Source organism: Natator depressus, chromosome 1 (genome assembly GCF_965152275.1).
Source record: "Natator depressus isolate rNatDep1 chromosome 1, rNatDep2.hap1, whole genome shotgun sequence".
NCBI lineage: Eukaryota > Metazoa > Chordata > Testudines > Cheloniidae > Natator > Natator depressus.
Window position 1 is genome coordinate 244,437,452 of NC_134234.1, and position 18,090 is coordinate 244,455,541.

The 18,090-nt window shown below is 42.0% G+C and overlaps 1 protein-coding gene across 5 annotated transcripts in view; it reads right to left on the reverse strand.

Annotated features, from left to right (window-relative positions):
* Positions 1–11,341: 11,341 nt before the first annotated feature.
* DGKI (diacylglycerol kinase iota) overlaps positions 11,342–18,090 on the reverse strand; it is a 286,887-nt gene continuing 280,138 nt past the window's right edge. For all 5 annotated transcript variants that reach the window (XM_074939900.1, XM_074939905.1, XM_074939893.1 and 2 more), the window contains one exon: positions 11,342–18,051. In XM_074939900.1, the coding sequence (XP_074796001.1) occupies positions 17,935–18,051 (117 nt within the window). In that variant the 3' untranslated portion in view covers positions 11,342–17,934. The remainder of the gene's footprint in view (positions 18,052–18,090) is intronic.

Sequence of the window (18,090 nt, forward strand, 5' to 3'; positions counted from 1 at the left end):
TGGGCGGAAGAGGGGTCTGCTGCTGTCTGAACTTACAAGACAGCATGCTGACATGCTCTCAGTCCCCCCCAAAACCCACTCTCTCTCTCCCCCCACATACACACAACACACTACCTGTCACACTCCACCCCACCCCCATTTGAAAAGTACGTGGCAGCCACTTGCATGCTGGGATAGCTACCACAATGCACTGCTCTCTGTGGTCGTTGCAAGAGCTGCTAATGTGGCCACGCCAGTGTGCTTGCAGCTGTCAGTGTGGACAGATTGCTTCGCTTTCCCTACTGCGCTCTACGAAGGCTGGTTTAACTCAAAGCACTCTACATCTGCAAGTGTAGCCATGCCCTATAGCTCCTAATGTAGCTCTGCCATCGTAATGTTGTGCTGGAAGTCATTAATAGCTGCCATCAAGTGAGTGTTTGATCCAAAGGCAATCACAGACTTGCTAAAACCTGATGGTTGTGCTGAGTACCCACCTTTCATTCTAATTAGAACGTGCAATTACGCCCATTCGTATACTGAGATAACTGAAAACAATAGAAGCTACTGCCCAAAGCAATCTGTAGCATGGTGAGGCCTGCGCAAAAACTAACCTGAGTAGATTAACAGGAGTTTCCCTAATTGCAAAGGCAGGAGATAAGTTTTTGTTTTTGTATATAGTGGAGTTAGAGGCTGAAAACGAGAGCTGTAGCCATGAGCATGGCCTTGAGTGGGAGCAGAGGGACTGAGCTGCTTGGGCACAGAGCTCACTGGAATGGCATACTTGGAAATAGTAAGAAAAGAGACTGCCGACTGGTTAGTTCTAAGTGTTCAGGGAAACAGGACTTTGTGTACTTTCTTTGTAAATAAACAGGATTGCACCAAATAATATACCTGCCTCATATAATCAATGTCTCCTCCTATCAGAAACAGCCCTGCAAGGCCCCAGATATTAGCTAAGAGGTTGGGTCAAAAGCTCAGCAGTACTCTCCTCTACAGGAGAAACAGCAGCTGTTCCTCCATATAGTGGTTGTCAGCATTCACCTGCTTTTGTTTGCTTGTGTTGTTGCTGTGGGTTAATAAGGATAAATGACAAAAAGCTGGAATGATGGAATGTTTTGTGCCAATTAAGGCGATTGAGAAGCAGCAAGGGATCTGCACAATGAGTCAAGACCCTGAGGCTGCACCTGATGTCTGTACAAGGCAAAAGTACAGCTCCAGGACAATTGTAGATGAGCATCTCAGTCTGTAAACCGCCAGGGGATATACCATATTTAAAAGTTTGATCACTCCAATAGATGGGTAGCAAGAAAGATGCTAAGCTGTAAAAATTTGCTGTGTCCTTTTCTGGCCACAATTGCTATGGTGTCTCTGAATTCCACAACATTCAATCGGTAGTTAGGCAAGGATTTTCAGAAATTACACGTGATTTTTAGGTATCTCATGTTCAATGTACCCAAACTGACACATCTGATTTTCAGAAAGTTCTGAGTATTTCCTTTCTGTAATAGTTAAAGTCACTATCAATTTAAATCAATATTATTAGCATATTGGTTATTTAAAAGATTGAAATACAGAAAATTATGTCATGCTTCAAAAAACCCTTAATATCAGAAAGTTTGAAAATATTCATTTAAGTTTCCATTACTCATTTAAATGATACCTACCGATCCTAACTAGCATCCCCCATTTAGCTGTCAGCTCCAAGTCACAGACTCCCATTGTCGCACCAAAATAACTTACACACTGGCCTGTAGTACTGTAAAATGCAAATCTACTTGCTAACTAGAGACCAGCGACCAGATCGTCCTGTGCTTTCATGGTACAGGTCAAAGACCACATCTCAGTGCTAATGTTGGAACCTTAATTTAGTCTGCCTAGAAATTTTGATGTATAGGTTTTTGAAATGCAGTAGACTTTCAAACAAGCACACACTTATAATATATAGATAAAAATATACTACCGACGTTTTAAATTAATAGATGTTTCACTCTACAACATTAATTATAATCTTGGTCACACTTCACCATAATATTAATTGTGGTTTTGTCTGGGAATAAATCTTAAATTGTAGTTCCTTGCTTCATCACTATGTGGCATATGGCTGAGAACTATGGGAGGAACTGTGGGCAGGACTGTGATGGCCACTGAGAATTTTAAATAGCTGCAAATGGATTGAGAAGCTGTTAGAGTTACTCATTATGTTTGTTCCGCCATCTTTTTCAATTGGACACCACAGATATGTCTGCCTTTCTGCTTTAAACTTCGTATGATATGGCAGAACAGAGAGAAAATGAGAAAAGGTGAATGTCCAGAATAATAATGATTCATCACATTTATATAATGCTATTCATCCCAACGTATTCCAAAATGCTTTGCAGACAATATTTATACCATTTCACCCACCAGTGAATTTCAGATGCCCCCTGAATGTTTTTCTGCTGGCCTAAATTGGCAGAGCAACATTGAAATTAATTGGAGCTCTGCACATTTTTACCAGCAGAGAAATTGACCCAGTATGTGTATAAACAGACAGATATATGTGTATGAAACAACCAGGGAATCCCACCCACCCAACACACAAAAGTCTAGCCCCTACTGGCTAGTTATATCAGCAAACATAAAATCAAATCCTTGTGTGCCAGTTGGTGTCCCAGCATGGGCCCCACAGAAGATGGTTTGACTCAAGGTGGGATAGGGATAAGGATACAGGATAGAAGAGCCAAAGCACAGTTCAGAAGTAGTTTTGGTTTTCTCAGAACTTTCCCAGAAAGTTCCACCAGCATTGGACTATTTCAGCTCTTTGGTAAGAGACCCTCTGCTACCACTCTCAAAATAGTTTCCAGCTTCTGCAGAACTGTGCAGTCAGGGTTTAAAAGCCACATCTCCTTCTTTACCCTGGGATCAGCGAGAACTACTCAGAAAGCCACCACCTGTTTTATTTTCTTGAAAGATACTTAGATGCCTTGAGGATGACAGATTGAGCTGCAATCACAAGGTTCTATTACACTCACTACTACTGACCTCCACTGGCTCTTTGATTAGACAACAATCTGATTGTGAATATTGATCATTCACAATCTTTTGTCTGGCTCTCTCTGTAGTTGCCAGAGAGTCCTGCTGGTTCCATGTCTCGGTGTATGGATTTTGTATGCTGAGTTTCAACATTAGTGTTTCTCGTCTCTTGGGAGTAATCTTTATTCTTTTGACGCCTGGGCTGGTGCATGTCATATTACTGCTTGTGGAACTCCTCATCCTTGAGTATGAGCATAATAGCATCCTTGGCCATGTTTCTTGTAAGGATTCAGAGCACTCTGGATCACTTGGTAAACCGGGCCCAAGCAAACAATAGAGTAGTAATATGGCTAAATCTAAAGATTGGATGTTTTTTCTAAAAGATCTGTTCTAGGACTTTGTTGGGGGAAGTTGTTTAGTCTTATACAGGAGGTCAGACTGGATCATAATGGTCCCTTCTGGCCTTGGACTCTATGAATTACCCAGTTGAATCCTTTCATGTTTGCTAAAATTGACCAAATTGTTTTGGTGCCCCCGCTCCCAAAGCATTTTCAGCCAACTTACTAGTTGCAAACATATCACCCAAGTGTAGTCCTAAATCACTAAAACCTACTTCATGTGTGTATGTAGTTAACATTTTCAGTGTATCATCTCTAGTGGGACCATTTGTGGTTCCGTCAAAAATAATTTGCTTAACACTGGTGCGCTCCTATTCAGGGGAAACATGGTCCTACTCATCCAGTTCTCCATTGTGTACTCTCTTGCAGCAGTACAAAGAGAGTGCAATGTGCTACCATTCTGATGTTAGTGTTTTACACCTAATTTGCACTGATGTAATTGACACATGGTGTGGAGTAAACCCAGTATGTTTGACTATTCTTTGGGCGGGGGGGCGGTCTTTTAAGATGAGATGTTGGTAAGAAGGGTGATCAGTTGCATGCATTTCACTGTATACTGCACAAACACATACCTGTCAGCAATTGTCTAGGTGTACTTAATCCTGCCTCAGTGCAGGGGAATGGACTGGATGTCTTCTTGAGGCCCCATCCAGCCCTACATTTCTATGACTGAAGAAATAGTTTGGGGCCTGGTGCATTTCAGAGATGTTGAAAGAATGGGTGGAATAGAGCCCAAGAAGTGACACGCCCATTTTGAGAGACACATTTTTATCTTGGGCAAGGGAAACAAAAACAACGGGGCATTTGCCAGCCTTGTGGGATATCTCCATATTGTGAATTTCCAGGAGAACTGTTTGTTAGAAACCAGCCCTGCAGCAGCTAAACTGCCAAGTAACAAAGAAAATTACTGTAGCACCTGAAGTGGTGGTTGAAATCTCTCATGCCACTACACTAGTGCTTGATTTTAAATGCTCAGAAGTGTGGGATGCAGAATCAGTGGGATGTAAGACTGTCTGGCTGTGCTTTCAGCACAATCTGGAATGCCTCTTACACTGGATGTGGCTGTGGAAGCAGAATTGCACCTTTCAGAGAGCACTGGGGTATTCCCAGAGAATAGCTCCTGTGGCCTCTTTGTACCAGCCTGTTGGTGCAAAGGAGCCCCAGGACCAGTATGAATGTGCATATGAAAGAGAGGGACTGATAGCGCTGGCTAGAGCTAGCCACAGTGGGGGCAGTGCTGTGTGCAAGTTTCTCAGCTCTGTTGATATGTAAAGGGACACAACACTGCACACAGTCATGCCAATCCACGCAACCACCGACACAGAGTCCTGCACACACAGTAGAGTTAGCCATTTTTTTTATTGCTAGACTGGCTCAAACAGCAGGAAAAGGGGGTTTAGGCCTTTAAACAAACAAACAGAATGCTGGATGCTGATGATTCCCTGGCAGTTGAGAAGTGACAGTTGGTGAGGTGGAGGAGAGAATAACAGAACAGTGTGCTGGCGAGATGTCTGTGCTGCAGGCCCTGCCCTTGGCAGAAGTGGCAACCGAGGAGGCAGAAGCCCCCCAAATACAATTTCACGAAGGGAGAAGAGAGGATGCCTTACAAAACTCAGGATAAAATAGGAGAGAGATACAGAGACCGAAGCCCTCTGGCTTAAAGCAAATAGAGATTGCTGACTGGAGCGTGGAGGGGAGCGGTGCAGGACAGGAGAGCAAACGCCGGCCACCACAGAGACTCCTGTTGGTTGGAAAAAAACAGACCCGATATGTGTCCCTGGGTTAGCAACCAAAACATTATTAAAGGGAGAACCTGCTTTCCCTGAGTTACTCTTGGAAACTGGGGGCGGGTCACAAGCACGAAGCTTTTGGAAACTGGGCTCTTTGGGCACCACCTCCAGTTGACATATCGGCCCATGCACCTCAGTCCTGCTTAGTCTCTCTTGAGCAGCCTGCCAGGCAAGCTGAACACTGGGGGTTTTGTGACGTGCACTAACAAGGGACAAGGATGATCACACCGAAAAGATTTGTGAAAGGCTAGTGCACTAACCTCTTATGCCACCATAAGGGAAAATTATATAAGCAGCCTTTTCTGACTCAGTTTGGAACAGGGGTTGATCCCAAGCCCAATACTCCAAAATGTGAGTTTCTGATCCCTCACTGTGTCCCAACCAGTGGAACTGGAGTGAGAGGCCCCCAGATCCCTGGAGCAACAGTTACTGAGGAACACTTGGAAAACAGGGAATGTGAGGAATGGGGCTGGAAGTAATGCAATCACATGGACAGAGCAGTGCACAGGATTTAGTAGAGTTCTACTTGTTCAACTTAAGCTGCCTTCAGCTTCACTCTTCGCTAATGAAAGAACACTCACAACCTCTTGCCCAGCCTCATGAGCTTTCTACTGCTTTTGAATCTCAAAATCGTTCTGCAGCACTGACAGCTGCAGCAACCTGGCTTCACTGGAATAACACAAGGAAACTTGGCCCAATCAATGAGTGAGCTTCTTCACTTTTATTCTGTACATTTCCACACAAGTCACGATACAGAAAAGGTGTCCAAAAGTAATTGCAACTGGTAATTTCATTGTTTACAGGTTTCCCTTGCTTTCTGATTGGCTCACATTTAAAACCTCTTTCTAGCAACACAGTGATCAAGATACTTTGTATAAATAGGAACTGCAAGAAAAGTAGGGAAGAAAATACTTTGTCACTTTATTACAAAAAAAACCCTTCCTCTTTCCCCCTGCCATCCCCCTCCACTGCACCCTGATCCTTTGTTAAACATGTCACCTCACTGCTGCTTTGCTTGGATTCTGTCTGCCAGCTGGCACGTTCCTGGTGGTGCACGGCTCTGGGGCATTATGCAGTGGGGTCAGACAGCATAAAAGAGCCCTTTGTGATGTTTTTACAACTCCTGGAACAGATGTGGATTTGAATACAGGATATCTACAAATTCTGGAACTCTGGATGCCCATGAAATGCTGGCTGAAGATGGATGTTTATGCCTTGGCTTTATTGTTTTATAAAGAGGAATAAAACTATTAGAAGACAATGGTCCAGATTCTGATTTTTTGTTACATTGGCATTAATCTTGAGTGACTTCACTGACTTCCATAGAGTAACTCCAGATTTATACAGGTGTAACTGAGATCGGAATTTGGCCCTCAGGCTTCGATTTATCACAGTTCCCTGACAGGGGTAAATGAACACCCACTATATTGCCTTCTGGAAATCTCAGCCCTTTCACCATGACCACCATATCTCCCGGTTGTCTGATAAAACCCAAGTGTACTTTTGCATTAGATCAGTCTTGTCCCTTTTTGGAAAAGAGATACTCAGTTCTCTGTGTTCCATTACTTACTATCCTCGTTCTGGTTCATGTATCATCCCTCACTCCCTGGGTGGCCGGAGCATAAAAATCAGCCCCCTAGGGTGGGTAGGCAGTTGAGAATGAATGCCATACATCTTTCTCCAGCAACCCTCTCAGGCTAACAGAAAGTTGCAGCACCAGGCTCCAAAGGGTGCAGCGTTCAGTACTCCTTGGCTAGAGGAAGGGATGCTGTGACACCTTTGATGGTGTGGTAGAAACAACAGGGGTGGGGGAAGGTTCTCAGACATTTTCCCCTCCAACCCCCCAAAAAAGAGACAGCCTGTGATCGGTGAACTCTTAATGCTAAGAAACACAGATGTTCTAGAGTTTGGCAAAACATATCTAGTGTGTCAACTGGGTGTGTGGAGGGAGAGGACCACCTGAATACCCTAATTCAAAAGGAAACATCACCTGAGTAAACATTTTAATATGCAATATTTTAAACATTGAAATCAAGCATGAAAAGTGCAAATCTCCTTTTCAGGAACTTGTCATCTTCCAACACTATTTTCTACATCCATTACACTAAGATAAAATAAAAACATAGAACAATGCTAATCCTCTTCCTTTAAATTGTGGCACCAAAAGAAGCAGGATACTAAATGGGACAAACTTTGCAAGGCACAATGAAGAACTGTAATAATGATTAATAATATGTAGCACTTACATAGCACTTTTCATCAATAAACCTCAAAGTGCTTTACCAAAGTGGATAAGAATTATTATCCCCATTTTACAGATGGGGAAACTGAGGCACAGAGAGGTTAAGTGACTTGCCCAACATCACATTGTGACTCAATGGCAAAGATGGGAATAAAACCTAGCTCTCCTGTTTCCCAGTCAATTGCCATATCTATTGGACCACAATGCCTCTCTATAAAGACATGCTGATTACTTATTATTTACTATAAATGCATTCTCAGTAATGTGGAATAACCTTGTAAACACATGGTTATCTAGACTTAAATACACGAGGCACAAACATATAATTAACATGAGGATTAATTCCTATGTAAACTCTTTGGGGGTACTGTAGCAAAACCATGGGTAAAATCCACAAGTCGTTGCTCAGACAAAACTCCCACTGAGCTACTTGTGGACAGTCTTATAAAAAGTCAGCAATTCCTATAGACACAACATTCTCATAAACATGTAATAAGAGTTTTATGACTATTTAGATGGGTGTTTTTGTCCATATCAAACGATGTGTGCCCATAACGTGATCTCTTTAACATGGTGCAAGGCAGAAAATTCATTGCATCTCTAAAGCTGTGCAGAAGCAAAGTATTAGATTTAAAAAAATACTAAACAAAACAAAAAAACCTGTCATTTGCAGCAATAAGGTTTATTCACAGACTAAAAGGCAATACTGAAATTCCATAGATAGTTGGAAAGTTTGCCCAGTGGGTATGGAAGCCCAGCCCACAAAATTCACCTCCTACCAGGCTGAAGATTTCCGACTTTTAAGTCAGGAAGGTGTTACAATCAGGTGCCTCACGTGAACAAGTTTTCTAGTGGTCTGTTTACAGTCACTAATATAAGCTGGAGAACATTAGTGCACATTCCATCTCATACCAAGCAGCCAAAGATGGCTCTCCACCTTGCTGAGCTTCAAGGAGTGATATGCTAGGAGTTGTATTACAATGACAAAGTTATAGTCTCCTTTAGGAAGGTACTTTAACCTATGACTATTCAGTTTTCCATCAGAAGAGGGGGTAATGCGGAATGCTCAACTCCTGGTGGTGGAAGATGGCACTTGAGTGCCAACATTTACAAGGGAGAATTCAGAGCTGTGGGTTGGGAGAGAACTAGGTGCAAAACTTCCTCAACCAGAAGAGGTTTCCCCATTACCAGGGAAAGTAGAAAAGAAAATATAAGGATCTTGGAAGACCTCCCAGAAAGGAGGGTGAGAAACAGACTTACTTGGAGCTGTAGGTATTTAACTGAGGCATTTAAAGTGAGACTCAAAGACATTTCCCTGTGGCATCTCTGGGATGGGGAGTCTCTGAAGAAAGCTCACTTCCCCCTGGAGCATTGGTGCATGGCATGTGGGTTTCTCTGCACATTTAGGACCCAGTTCTATGAAGTCTTGATATAGCTCAGACAGAAAAACAATGATTAGACAGACTTCAGTGGGAGTTCAGAGTACTCAGCACCCTGCAGGAGTTGCTCACCATTTTGCAGGCTCAGCCTCTCACTTCCTTTCCCCCAACACTGTTAAGTGATTTAAGGAGTCAGCTGTATGGCAGGGAACCATTCTGCAGTACATGTGAATGGATATGAGAGGCCCTTATAGGTCTTTTCCATCTCTCTATGATTCTGTGAGTCGCAGGCTGAGCTGAGACAGGACTTCATCATACTGAGAAGCTTTTGAGAAAGGAAATGATTGGGGAAGAAGAAAGTTGGGGCAGTTTGGTAGCCCAACCAACTCCTGCTCATCCAAAAACTCCATGGCCATTAATCTTTTGGAAGAAGTTGGAACATCCTGCAAAACCTTCAAAAAACAAACCAATTATTTGTCCTAGGCAAAATTCTTCAGTGGGATAAAGTGGAGCAGGTGGAGGTGTCGCGGTCAGGGGGAAAACACAACTAATTGAGAATGCTTTTCATTTACTCCGCATTTAAGGTTAAATGATGGACATATCACAACCAAAACCATAAGTGCAAACTATCCCCACAGTTTATGCTCCTGTCCTCAGACACCTTAATCTTGACACATGATGGAAATTCCTCCTGCTTCATTCCACCACTAGGGACTGCTCTCTTGGCTTGAGAGCCCTGCCCATGAATGGTATCTCAGAGATCCACAGCTCTACTCATGGCAGGTCTTGACTACTCAAAAGTGCCCCAGCAAGGATTATCTAGCAGGAACCTCTCTGTGATGCTGGACATGCAGAGGGGTCACAGAGAAGGTAGCAGAGCACAGTATATCGTATCAGGAGAAGCCTTTTCAGCACAAATAAAGTGAGCAGGAAGTAGGGAGGAGAGAAACAGTGGTATGTTGGGAATGACTGAATGGAAAGAAATCTGATGGAGGTAATAAAGGAAAGAGAAGGAAGAAGAAATGGGCATGGGACAGAGAGCAAAGGGAGGAAAAGCAAAAAGCAGCCTGAAAGAGTTTAAAATAAGCTCACCTTAAATTATTTTCCATTCTCTGCCTGCTCTTACTGCTACCTATCCCACTTTCACTACAGGCTCGGGGACTGATGCATACCCCCAGAATGCCTTGCACAGAAGGAATGTTGCCATGGTAATGGCAAGCCCACAAGGAAGCAATGAACCACGATGGACCAATTGCCAGGTGCACATATAGGTCTGCTTCCTATTAAAACAGACATAAAAAACCTTTTCTCTGTGATCATGAAAAAAAATGATGAAAAGTGACTGGAGAAGGGTGTGGGGAGGGGTGTTTGTCTTTTGGTCTGCAGCAAATGAGAAAAATAGCAGTTTGTTTCAGGGTGGCATTGTCAGCAATCTTTATGGGGAAAAACTCCTTGGCAATGCGGGGGTGGGGGGGACGAGGGGGGAATATCCAAAATTGACTATTGCCCAATTTACAGCTTTTCTTCAGTATTTGCAAAGATCTCAGGAGTTGAAAACAGAGAATTTCATGCATTTTTGGACTGCAAGGGCATAGACAAGCAGAACTTTAGTCCGTCCCCTCCCCCCCAAAAAAATAATGTAGGGATTGCATTAATAAAGAAAGAAAACACTGAGCTCAGAACAGCAGCTCATTGTTCCCACTTTATTAAAAGTAGACAAATTTAGTCATGCTACAAAACTGCTCATTCCAGTGATATTCAATGGCTTATATTGTATTTTTTTTAACTCTCACTCCTTCCCCCCCCCCCCCCCCAAAAAAATTGTCTATGGCCTTCAACTGACATCCATCCTTCAGGGTGTCCTAATATGTATCGAGTTTAACTTCAGCTCTAGTTTTCCCACCCCCACCTCAAATATCATAGCATTCCATGGACTAAAACATACCCTAGAAAAATGAAACTGTTCATTAGAGTCATAGTAACCAGATAAGTAACTCCTGTGTCTGGTATTTTCAGTACAAGAACATCTTGTTTTTCTCAGTAACTATAACATTACTTCCTACAGATTAGATGGGAATCAGAAATGCATTAACCCTCTTCCCTCTAGACTGAAGGCTCTAGAGAAATATGATAATTAACAGACATTAAGGCAGTTAGAACCAGGATGCCCTTAAGCATATACTAAGGATTAAGTGTTACTATGGTTCATATATTAATTAAATTATTGCTGTATGACACAGCACTTGTCATAGTATACTGGAATTTTGCAAATTAATAGATGCCCATTTTTATCTATTCAAAAAGAAAAGGAGGACTTGTGGCACCTTAGAGACTAACAAATGTATTTGAGCATAAGCTTTCGTGAGCTACAGCTCACTTCATCGGATGCATGCAGTGGAAAATACAGTGGGGAGATTTTATATACACAGAGAACATGAAACAATGTACCATACACACTGTTTCATGTTCTCTGTGTATATAAAATCTCCCCACTGTATTTTCCACTGCATGCATCTGATGAAGTGAGATGTAGCTCACGAAAGCTTATGGTCAAATAAATTTGTTCGTCTCTAAGGTGCCACAAGTATTCCTTTTCTTTTTGCAGATACAGACTAACACAGCTGCTACTCTGAAATTTATCTGTTCAACTAATTTGTTATTAGACATGTCTTAGTTCTTAAGTACTTTTGAATTATCAGTGCTGTGTAAGGGCCAGATATTGATACCTTACTCACAGTGAGTAGACCTTTACTCCTGGAGTAGTCTCATGGATGGGACTAATTGTGGAATCAGGTATTACTCAATGTGAGTAAGAATAACAGAATCTGGCTCTAATACAGTAATTATATAATTAGTGATATATTACTTAAAGGAATGGTGTCTATTTCTTGTATTTTAGAATGTACATCTCCTTACTGTACATATGAAAGTTTGAGCTGCTAAATCATTGATAAACTATCATTACACAATTGTAATACAGCACTCCCAATTCAGCTTCTGTCTTTGTAAGATGATGGCAAGAAAATGGAAACCAATTGCTGTAGAAAATATTTCTGAGTGAATTTTCTGTTCTCCCATTATTTTATCTCTGCCATGTCTATTTTTCTTTGAAAAATATCTAGACGTCAGGTCTTCACACTTCCCTGGGATTGGGGGATGTCCAGCCATAACTGGATACATTTCAGTGGGCTAAAAATCAAATCTTTCACTGAACTATTGTGGTGTGCATGTTAAAACAAAGAACACTTTTGTTAAAAAGGATTCCTTCCTTTACATCTCAAAAGACTCCAGGTGCTGCATCTGGATGGGTATTATTAAAGCACGTATAGAAGAGGAGTATGCTGGCTCCTTGCCTCCCTCTTGCTAACTGGATACATGTGCCCTCTGTGGGAAAGACGCTTCTCTTTTTACCATGCAAGAAATGAAAGACATCACCTTGGGCTGGAATATATCAGTTTATAGAAAAGTTGGCTGTAAGATGCAACCTGATTGCTTTATGAAGTGAGATTATTCAGCACTTAGTCTGCCTAATCATCAGAGGCTTGATCCTGTGTGCATTGAAGTCAAAGGCAATTACTTTCCTTGGGCAGGATCAGGCCTGAGGGAGGGATTTTTTCCTGCCACTATGGCAGCCCTTAGCCAGCAGGGTAAAAATTCCTCTGACACATGCATTGTCTAGGACAGACATAGGCTTCTCTCTGCAGTCCCCATCACAAACCCTAATGTAGGAGGCATGCCAGAGACAGGAGGGGAGTCCCTCTAGCTCATACAGCTAGAGAAATTCTCAGCAACTGCAGGCTACAAAGCAGCCCATAGATAGACCAGAGAAAGGGTACTGTAACTTATAATAGCCAGCCATTGCTCTAAATTACTCTGGGAGCCATGGCAGGGCAGCTTAAAGCTACCTTTAAGACCCTTCTCCCTATTCAGCAGAGCCTTCCATTTGCACTGCCTGGTGGAGTTGCAGCACAGAATCTCGAGAATCTTTTCCTAACATTTAAAAGTCTAGACTTAGATGTGCCACTGTTAAATAATTTTTGGCACATTATTGGACCTACTTTAAAATCCACTTTAGTGTGTTGGGGAGCTCCTCCAGATTTTAAATGTGTGTGTTTAAAAAGCAATTGCCTATTCTGTTACTAAGAAATCAAAAGGAGAAGACACCCACCAGTTTGAATCCTGTACTATTGTTTGTTCTGTTCAGAGGCAGCCAGCAAGGCATGGATTTACTAACAAACTGTTCCCAGAAATGCTGCAGTACTAAAGACACTCCTGAATGATGCTTTTGACAAACAAGGAAATTAACAACCTATTGCCAGGTTGGTTTGTGTTCCCAGAGAAAAAGGAGAGAAATGTACCATTTGACAAATAGGAAAGGTCAAACACAATGCAGGAAGAAATGCTATTCTCAAAGTGCTAAGGGAGCTGTTACAAACAATGGAAAGTAAAACCTTAAACATCAAATTTACAAAGTACTTGGCCATGTCCCTTTATTCTGACCAAAACCAGAGGCAAAAATGGGGAAAGACAAAATTATGAACTTCAAAGGAATCAGCAGAAGGAACCATTTTATCAGTGCAGTGCCCAAGGGGCATGGACAGGACTGCTGGACAGAATTTCTCAAAGTGTCTTCAAGGCATCCAAATTCCAGCATGCATATATACTCATTGAGTGTCATTACATATGTGAAAGCCCCAGGGAGCTTAAGGCTACCAATTTACCTGCCCATTTTATACTTTTTGACAGTTCTTCTCACTATGAATTTGATGCATTGGAACTATCAACACCTAAGTGCACCCAAGTGCAGCATCTGGGATAGCTAGATAGAAAATAGCAGCTGGCAAGCCACCGTCTATGTGAGACCTGGTGTGTTGATGCTATTCATTACAATTCATGTCACTGTAACAATGAAACAGCAAAGTTGAAGAGAGAAGTGAGCAAAAGGGATGATTAAAAAGTTCAAACAAACATACCAGGACTAAATGCAACACACCACCACCAAGCTGTGTGCTCACTTGTTCATCCAAATTAGCACCAGCTACACATATACAATTGTGAAGATCAATGGCAACAAAACATTTATTTTGTTCTATTTTCTTTATGTATCTGGTGCTCTCACGGCCCTTCCTTGTGCATTACAGAACTGCCCATGAACAGTTCAAAACCCAGGCTACAGAACTGTGAATTGATATTGAATGATTCCATTGTTGTTGTTTTCACATTTGGGAGATACAAAGGTGAGGGGTGTCAGCATAAGAATCTAGACAGACAGATCTCAAACTGTGAGATGGTCCCTAGAGCTCAGCCTGGCTATCACAAATCTGTTCAGAGTGAGCTGTACAATTACTGAGACATTTTCACGGACTATTGCTGATGCTATACCCACACATACAACACCCACTAAATGCAGAGGGCTGAGGGGTTATTTTATATTGAACTTCCATTTTATAACCAAGAGCTGTAATTTCCTTGAAATCTACTGCTTGCCATGGCCTTCTTCTTTCTACGTGGTCAACAATGCCTGAGGGATTCTATAGTTACCCAGAACCTTGTCATGTTTTATCACATAATGTATATAAAGATATATTTATAGAATATTGAAATATGCAATAACAAAAATAACTAAAGTTGTTAAATAACAAAATGGTTTATTTTATTAACATTAAAAATATTTTCTGCCCCTCAGTTGCACTTTAAAATGGGACAGTGCAGCACTCAGAATGGGATCAATCCAGGCGCTGCTACATTCTACAGCAAGAACCCCTGTACAGGCAGAGTAACTAATATTCTACCAGTCCAGCAACCTCAATGGTTGATCATCCCTAAATTCTTTAAAAACTTTTAAACAATAGCTCCATGGAAAAAAAAACCTGCAGTAAAGATATTTTAATAAATTAAAATATTTAAATTTAATTTAAGTGGGTTTCCAGCCCCACGCTAGAACTTGGGCACTGCCCAATGCATAGACTGCAATGCAGTGCTAGGATGGACACCAAACCCTCATAGGTGCTATACACATGTATAATATTAAACTGATGCCCAGTCTGCTTGCTTCTGATAACTGTCCAGAATCAAGGATCCCGTGGCACTTTGAAAAGAATAAGGAATAATCCCTGCTAGGGTCCTAGCCCAACATTCCCTCACTCAATGAGACAGGTTCTGATATCCCAGGCTGAGAGAGAGCCATTGCAGAGAATATATGCTCTATTTACCTACATAATCAATATTCCCCCAGGATGTAACATGTTGTTTCTGAAGTGCATTGGCACACCTTGCCTATTGACTATATGGACAGTCAAGTTCTGTTCTATCTTCAGTGCTGGGTTTTGTTTTCATCATATAGTAACGGCTTCCTACACAGTTCTCAGAGTGAAAAACTTTCCAGAGGCACAATGGTGTCATTCTAGTCATAGCATCATTTTCCAGCTGCAGGAGAAAAATAGAAGGCCAGGGGAGGGATAGCTCAGTGGTTTGAGCATTGGCCTGCTAAACTCAGGGTTGCGAGTTCAATCCTTGAGGGGGCCATTTAGGGATCTGGGGCAAACATTGGGGACTGGCCCTGCTTTGAGCAGGGAATTGGACTAGATGATCTCTTGAGGTCCCTTCCAACTCTGATATTCTATGATTCCCTTAAACTGTCTGAATGGCACAAAGGAGCCAGTATCTGGCCGCAGATGCAAACTCTCCCTGCAGAGGAGAATTCTTAACTGATGTAAATAGCCAATTGCTATGCCGACCATTTTCCCAGTTCTCAGGGCACATCATGGGAGAAGAGGAAAATCTGTGATCAGGAGGGGTGGAGCTCAACTCTGCTACAGTAATTCACAGCCACTGTATGATTCCCTATGGACCACAACGAGCTGTCATAAGTTAGAGCAGTCATTAAACTGCTCTAACTGATGTCTGGTCCTGGGCCAGGGAAGCGTGAGAATCAGGGAGCTGTAACTGGCTCACCAACCATCCTGATCCCATGCCCTAAGTGTATCTTGGCACAGGTCAGAATTTAGCCCAAGATACCAGTCCCACTTCCTCCATTTCTCACATACAGAATGCACAACCAAAAGCTAAAAAGCTGCATGCCTTTCCTCACAGCTGGGAAATAATGCCAGGACTGCAGTGACACCACAAGGGGAGGGTTGTTTGTATGGAAGTTTCCACACAAAAAGAAATTTTACTCTGCTTTCTGTCCTTGTATGTATACACTGGCCCTCCATGGAAACCAAAGGAAGAACTTAGCCTTAACCTTTTGTTTTTAAATTAGAAAGATAAAGTGAAGAGAGAAAATAAGACAAAATACATTTCATGTCACCATTGATCTGTAGATTACAAATATAATCTTCTTTCAGCGGAAGAAATACTGAACAATATTTTGCTCACATTGAATAGAGCTTTGAAAACAAGGTAAATGAAAAGGCTTATTATTCAGCTCCCCCTCCTCTGCCAAAAGAATCACTTGTTTAAAAAAAAAAAAGTGGAGAGAAAAATTCACCAGAATCACATCAATTTCATCCCCACAACTGCTATTAAAGGAAGAAAATGACCTGATGGGTTTTCCTGGGTTCAAAACTGTACACCGATCCTGTTTAGCACCAACCATCAAAAACCTACACCTTGCAAATGCATGTGAAAAGAGAGAGAGAACTGGATCTTCAATTACAAACTGTGTTGGAATTATGATGCCAGGATTGAGCCTTGACAATTCTCTAAGGAAAAGGGCAAGCCCCCTTAATGCTGACAGCTGAATTCCATAAGTGATAGAGTGTTCATTTTAAGGTTTTTTGTGTATATGTGAGTATGTTTGGGGTGTGGAGGATTCCTGTTTGATGGTGGTATTCTTTGGGTCAGGAAAGTAAGGAGCAGAATAAAGAAACCAGGACTTGCCTGACAACAGCTAAGCAATATATGTTTTTAATCCTATGGCGAGCAATGAGAGGCTAATGGTTGACATTTGTCTTCTCTTGACTAGGATAATCTCTCTTTTAAAGCTTTGTTCCAAATCTCTCTTGGAATCTGCCCATCTGTTTTCATTGTAATTTTATTATTTTAAAAATGTCTAATGTGGTGCTCATCCTCTTGTTAATATCAGCAAGCCTCGACAGACAGTTGATGCTTTCCATTTGGTTTCCTAGGACTGTAAGAGTCAGTAAGTCAAAGTGGCAGCACAAGTAAGTCAGTCAACCACAACTGCATCCATCATACTCTGAACTCTCCCTATCTTAAAAAACACAACTTGACAGAAGCCCCAAATGGCTAATTATAGGCAGGATTCAGACCTGAGCAGAATCAGTCTGTCATTATCAGCAGAGTGGTGACATGAGACATCTTATTGGTTACTATGTGGTCTGTCAGAAGACAACACAAAATGTCACACAGCAACTCCCTTCCACTCAAATATCATTTCATGAGGACACCTTTAAGATATATTCAGAGACTGATAGAAGGCTAGCTCTTGTCAGTGCTGTGAAGCTAGCTAGATCCAGCACCCCATAGAACAGGGCAGTAGAAAGAATTTGTTCCAAAAGAGAAAAAAACTCCCTGGCAATTAAACACTGAGAAGTCAACTTCCGAGGGAACAGTAGGCGAGGACTCAGCAGGTTCAAAAGTCATTTTTTTCTAAGGGCATCCAGAGCTCCTCAAAGTCTTGCCTATCACCTGTCCATTTGTGAAGAATTAATACAGAGATAACAGATATTATTTAATTGGTGACAAATGAGTAGGATGGGAGAGGAAGGAATGTAGGGCACTGTAGGAATAGAGGAAGGGGTTGGTTGGGTTTATTAATGTCCAAGTTAGTTTGGTTTTTTTCCTCCCTTTCTTTTTTTTTTAAATAAATTGTACAGATGAACATGGGAGAAGTTCATGCTACTTGCTGGAAGCAGTAAGGGTAAATTTCCGTGGCCCATGGATTCCACAGACCTTTGAGTGTTTCACCTCATCCCCAATGGGCCACCACATGGGAACACAACAGTTCCGTGGCAAGACTCATTAGCCCTTAGAAACTGGTGGCATGTCCTCAGATATTTTGCATGAGAGCGAGAGACACGTTGATTCCATCAGCTTCTTCCTCAAACAATGCCTGAGTGTCTCAGGTGCAGCCTTGTTATTTCCTAGGGTTCTCTTCCCTTTCATGGACATCAAACTGCAGTCTCCAGGTCCTCATGGGAAACCATCTGGTAGTTCTGACGACTCTCCAGGTAGGAGGCCAGATCTGGGTCCCCAGCTTGCTGAGCCTTGTCTCTAGGTGTCTGACCCTACAATGAAGGGACACAGATAGAAAGCCTTACACATAC